The sequence below is a fragment of the Nannospalax galili genome, unplaced genomic scaffold (assembly GCF_000622305.1).
Source record: "Nannospalax galili isolate Female #2095 unplaced genomic scaffold, S.galili_v1.0 scaffold390, whole genome shotgun sequence".
NCBI lineage: Eukaryota > Metazoa > Chordata > Mammalia > Rodentia > Spalacidae > Nannospalax > Nannospalax galili.
In genome coordinates, this window is record NW_008330777.1 from 1965567 (window position 1) to 1971959 (window position 6393).

General features: G+C 33.9%; 1 protein-coding gene across 8 annotated transcripts in view; it reads left to right on the plus strand.

The window, feature by feature from the left end:
• Window positions 1-6393, plus strand: part of Nav3 (neuron navigator 3) — an 838810-nt gene that overhangs the window by 779753 nt on the left and 52664 nt on the right. For all 8 annotated transcript variants that reach the window (XM_008852044.2, XM_029555554.1, XM_029555556.1 and 5 more), the window contains one exon: window positions 3128-3211. In XM_008852044.2, the coding sequence (XP_008850266.1) occupies window positions 3128-3211 (84 nt within the window). The remainder of the gene's footprint in view (window positions 1-3127; window positions 3212-6393) is intronic.

The window sequence follows — 6393 nt, forward strand, 5'->3', positions numbered from 1 at the left end:
GCATTATATATAATAATATTTCGTGTTGCTGTTTTAAAATTACAGTAATTTTCTTGACAGCTTTCTCAATTATATTGTGTAATTCCATGACAGTACATATTAAAAATATCTATTCTTAACTAAGCCAGTCTTTGTCTAACACATCCCTGGGAATGTTCATTATCATATCAACACTTTCTACTTTATCTTGAAATTATGTAGATGTTAAAATAATTACATCAAGTACGCTCTGCAATCACCCTGAAAATTATATTTTCTTTAAAAAGTCACAAAGCTTTTTAGACAGGATATATTATACTATAGCTTAATCAACATTGGTTTCCAGGTGTTTTTTCAAGGTGAAAAGATAATTATTGGTGGAAAAATTTTCACCCATCTACCTCTTCTATTTATATGGCATTTACTCTATTTAGTGAGAAATTAGGCATTTCTTACTTCCAAAGTAACAAAATTAATATGAAAAATTAAGCCAAGATGATAAAAATATAAAATATAAGTTCTCTAATTTTAACATACTTTCCATTGAAAATAACATGGGTTAAATGCTAAATAACAGTTACTTATAAGTGCTTTTCATGAATAATTAATGAAATGCAATTTTATAAAATTTTATAATTACACTGAACTCCAAGGTATAAGCAATATAATTTATGAATCTTTACAATCTTAATTTCTTTCATATATTTATTTAATATTTACTAATAAATTGATTATATATGCATAAAGTATAATGTTCTTCAATGTTCTACATTAATGTTCAATAATGTTCTACATTAAAGGGCCCATAGTTCAAACAGTCAGCCTTTCATTCTTGACTTTAGGAGAAGTAATGTATTGTAGTATAGGAGTCTCTTTTATGCAACGAGCAAGAAATGTTTTCTTCTAGAGTTTTTCCTATTTGGTTTTATTACATCATTTTTTGTGTAGAGAAGGATTATTTTGAATAGTCAAAGTTATAATCTGTACAAAGGCCCATGATAGGCAAATATATTGTAAATTTACAGAGAATAATGGCTTATGCCAAAATTAACTCCTACCACACACCTCATTGATGAATCCCCCCAAGTAATGTTGGACAGAAGGAAAGAATCACTAAAAGCAAATGATGACACTTGGATAGTTTGTAAAATAGGTCAAATTAATACATGGTGCTTGAGAATTCAAATTAAGTGCAAAACTTATCAAGAAAAGCAAGAAAATAGTCAACATAAAAGTGAGCCTGATGGTTGCCTTTAGGAAAGGAGAAGACACAGTGATGGGGAGGGCTATGAAGGGCTGATGAATGTGTTCACTATATGATAATGAAATGTACATTTTACTTTTTCATATTAGTATATGTGTTCCACATTTTTAAAAGATGAAAATATAGTGAAATGGGGCATACCCTGCTAAGTTCTGAGGATACTGAGACTGCTGTAGTCACAATCCTTCTTAAGTCTTTGAGTATTATTTGTATGTTGAAGTCTGTTATAAAACCCTGGTGATTAATTATCAATCTTGTGTGTGTGTGTGCGTGCGCCTGTCTGTCTGTCTGTCTGTATGAGCAGGAAAGAAGGAAAGAAAGAGGGAAAGGGAGGAAAAGAAGGAAGGAAGAAAGGAAAGGGGGTAGTGGGGTAAGAGAATAAAGTGTGGTCGTGAAGGATTGAAGTTTGACAAGTTTGGCAGTATTCTTCACAAGCTGTTTTATTGCAGTATTGTCAAGAACACCCCAGGTTGAGTTCAAAATTAGAAGCAAAGACACCTTTGTATTACCATGTTTATGGAAGGAACTTAGCCATTACTTGCTGTTGCCAATAACAGATTAAAATTTCAGAGCCCTGATTCTTTTCGTTTTTAATAATTTTAATCTTAATAATTTGTCTTCGCGTTAATTGACATTGCCAAATGCTCTAATCTCCTTAGAGTATTTTGGACTCCTGTAATAAAACTATCTCTGTGTTTATCTCCCAGTTTACCTTTATGTTTTCGTCCCAATTTACTAGCCCTCCCCCTCAATCTCTTTTTCAGTCCTTGCAGAGCCCTGATTCTTATGGGGATTTTCAAGGTCCATTTGATAGTAGAACCTGCAACCCTAACAAAACAGATATATTTTACTGTGGTCCTATCACAGTGTTCCTTCATGAAAAATCCACCTTTAGGCAAAGCTGACCTGATTTAACCCAGATCTAGTTTGTTATAGACTGAGGTTGGAAAATACTCCATGCTTAGGTGCCTTTAGGGTGCAATACCATTAGTTTGAGACACTGTGTCTTCAGTTGTGCCCGAAGCCACAGGAGAGACTGAAGCAGCACTTCCCACTTTGCGTTTGACTCAAGAGGTGGCGTGATGGCACATCAGTAGGAAATGACCTCCTTTAGAGCTGGACTGTCAAGTATTCCCAATCACAAGACAATTGGTGGTTGTGTACTACAATATGCATAATTCTCTGAAACTTAAAATAAAACCCAAATCCACAAAAGCTTAATGTTAAAAAAAATGACCATATTATTATTTCTCCCTGGCCTAGCTCCACTTTAGTTGAAGGGAATGAAAAGTAGGAAGAAAAGCCCTTTTATTACAGAGAGTGGAAAGTGAAGACAACTCTTTCCCATTCAGTTCTTTGTAAGTAGAAAAAGTGAAAAGATAATGTTTCAGCTGTCAGCAGCTGTCTGACACTTGAAGGAGAATATCATTACAACAGAGGAGCTAACAATATCTTCAAAGGTCATCACAGAAATTTAAAAAAAAAAAGGAAACATTTGTCCATTGACTATCTCAGTGGCCTACTTTCGTGCTTTCTTTCCAAATACTTGGCAGCTCAGAACTTTGTTCAGTATTTTAGGTGTCAGATCGCTGCATGATGTGCAAGTCAGAAGGTGTTATTATTTGCAAAATATCATCTTCTTTTGGAAGTTGACCTCACATTAAATGTCAAGAGACTAAGACACTGATTTTATGAAACCATAGTTTAGAAATGGAAAATGAAGATTGTGTTAAAGGACCATCACCATTGAGAATTCACTGTGACAGTCATAGTACTTAAAGAGTTAGAACACCTACAATTAAGCATCTTGTAAAATTAAAGGGCTTCATCTTATCCATATGAGATTCTGACATTTTAACCATATTTCTTCTGTGTTGTTCACAGGCTCACCTTGTGGCAGCTTTTGAAAAGAGTTTAGGGAATATGACTGGTCGGTTGCAAAGTCTAACCATGACAGCAGAACAAAAGGTATGGTCAGGAATTGCCCCTGAGGCTGGAAAGTAGGTAGTATACCTCATAGCATGCTTAAATAACAACTGGGATATATAGCCTTGAAAATAATCCTACAGGGTATCTGTTCTACTAAACTGGAACATAAATACATAATACATTTCTTTTCAGATTTTAATTTGGAGATGTCATCAGATTAATCTGTATTGGAATACTGAGGCATAAATGTATGCAACGTTCTTTCATGAAGGTCTATTAATTTAATCCTGATTACAACTGAAAATGAACACAAAATGTTAATAAAGAGAAAATGTTGAACAGGAGACTTCAAATATTCTTGGAACATATTGTGACATAGTTGACAAGCATTGCACTGTGCTGATCATTTTAAAAAATGCATGGTTTGTAAGTTGAATAATAAACCATGTTTGTAGACTGACATACCAAGAAAGAGGTCTAGAAATGACACTAGAACTCCAAAGAACAGACCTCAGGGTATAGTTGTTATGTTATGGGCAACTCTGTGTAATTTGAGAGTCATAAGAACTAGTTGGCATCTGTGGATTTTGAAGTAACATTGCTTTAGTTACATGAAAAGTTTAAAATACATGTGAAAAGTTTTATGACATGAAATAAAGAATACTAAAAAGGGATGGAAGAGAATCAAATTCTCAAAGGCAAATGTGTTAAAACATTCCAAGCTGTCCAGAAAGAGGCTGGTGACTGTCCGTATTAGGACCAGTTAACTTTGCTCCCTGCTGTTAGTCCAGCATTCCTACCCTCCCTTGGATTGCTGTGAGAGGCTGGTGCATCCTCTGAAATTCAGAAAAATGTTTTAGAAAAGCTGCGTATGTATAAAACGTGAGTAGGTACTCCACACTCATTTCATTCTAAGGTGTTTGTTCCTGTCTCTATACATAGGAATGGCTTCAGTTTGTCTTTTACTTCTGTAAGGTGTTACATTACCAAAATTTTTAAGTATACAGAGCTTTTTTCTAGAAAATATGAAGTGAATCATCCATTTCAAAAGAAAGATCTAATATCTATAATTACCTGATATAACTACAAAATGGTCCTTAAATTTATTCTCATATTTCATGGATTTCTTCTGCCCATGACCGAACTCTGTCCATTTCCATCAAGCTGTGTGAGAAAGATAGATAAGCCCTTTGAGCTAAGAAATGTTCCTCTTCTTCTCCTCCTGCTTTCCTACCCCTCTTTTCCCTCTATCTCTTTTCTTCTTCCTTCCTTTCTTCCCTCCTTCCCTCCTTCCTTCCTTCCTCCCTCCCTTCTCTTTCTTTCTTTCTTTCTTTCTTTCTTTCTTTCTTTCTTTCTTTCTTTCTTTCTTTCTTTCTTTCATGGATTTCTCCTTCACTATGTAGCATAAGAAGCCAGAAAAATGGTTATAAGGCCTGTTAAGTAGTCAAATAAGAAAGAACACTAATGACTTTGGACCCCAGTAATCTTAAGTGTGAATTCTGAATGTGTCTCTTAAGAAAAATTTAATCTTGATCAAGTTTAAGCCCAAATTCACCATTTTAAAAGTGGGAATGATATTAAATACAGTGTAGGTTTACCTTGAAAATTAAGCAAAATGCTATGATTGCATCCATAAAATGAGCAACCAAATATTTTTACTTTTCTTCATCTTTCTCTTTTCCCTAAAAAAATAAAATAAAATAAAATAAATGGACTTTTGACAGGTAAATGTGTGTGTGGACTAGAGTTAGTATCCCCAGAGCCCAACATAAAAGCCAGATGAATATGGCAACAATCATGGGCGGTGGAAGAGGGGTTCCCTAGAACAAAGGAGCCAGACTAGCCTAAACCTCAAGTTCCAGCTTCATCAAGAGACCCTTCATAAATATATAAGGTAGGGAGCAGTCAGGACGCCAGACATCCACATCCACCTAGCTCTACCCATACATGAGCACCTGCACACAAGATACTTAATGCATACACACCACACACATATATATGCAAAAAACAAAAAAGAAAAATCATAAATATTAACAAAGTCAGGCATATGTTAGATATGTTTCTAGAAACGATGGTTAGCATTTGTCATATCTTTAAGAAACCAAAATCAATAGCAATTTTTTACAATGCCTTCATATTTTCTCCTTCAACTTGTTATATGTATAATTCGATTTTATAATGGTATCATGTAAAATACAGGTGTGTTAATTTATGTCTTTGAATAATATTTGAACTATAACTCATTAATACAAGGAATTTCATAATTGCATACATAGTATCCTTAAAATAACATCACAAATGTTATTAAAATTGCCCCACAATATCATGACTGAAATTACCTTTACTTCTTTTAACTGAAAATAAATTAATTCTTCAATTCAGAACTGTACATGCACAAAAAATTTGGTAAATATTTATGAATCTAAGTAAATTAAGATTTTCCATTTGAGGAGCCTATAAAATGAATTGCAATATGACATAACTCATTGACAAACACTTACTCAAACCAGTAGTTGGACATATTCAACAAGGTATCTGAGTCACATGGCCCAGCCACAAAGCCCTAAACTGAACTGAATGTCAAGGAAGCTAGGATACAAAGAGAAATGTCTTGGTGAGTTTTGTTCTCATTTTCAGACCAAAAGAGTGTAATTTAGATTGAAAAGACAAACCTTTTGGCCCTGGATTCAAGGATAGATATATAACAAGAGTTCTTAAATTGGGGTCATGGACTAACAAAAGACAAAAATCAGTGTTCACATAGATGTTTCTCTAAAGGCTGAGGGCATAACATTTAATCGTATTTCAGCAAGGCATTTCTACAGGGAGCTAAGATAAAAGGGTTTATTGTTCTCTGGTGATCTAAGAATCCTGAGAGAAAGCCTGAAGAATATGGGCTTTCAGTCTCAGTTCCTAGCAATCCAAGGTTAATTTGCCCATTTAGTCATTCATCAATTTTATATCAAAGTTCTACTAAGAACTAAATAATACTGATAGAAAATCAGGTAGATGAGTTGTGGAACCAGTTTTCTATCTCTATCTACATCTATAGATATCTACTAGAATTAAACTCCAAGAAGAATATTATATGTCCCTCATAAGTTGAAATAAAAGAGATAATGTATAATATTCAGCCTCAAGTTTTTATTTGTTATATATGAAATATTCATACACAAAATGTTCGTGTAGGCATATAATTCACATTGATTTTAATAATCAGC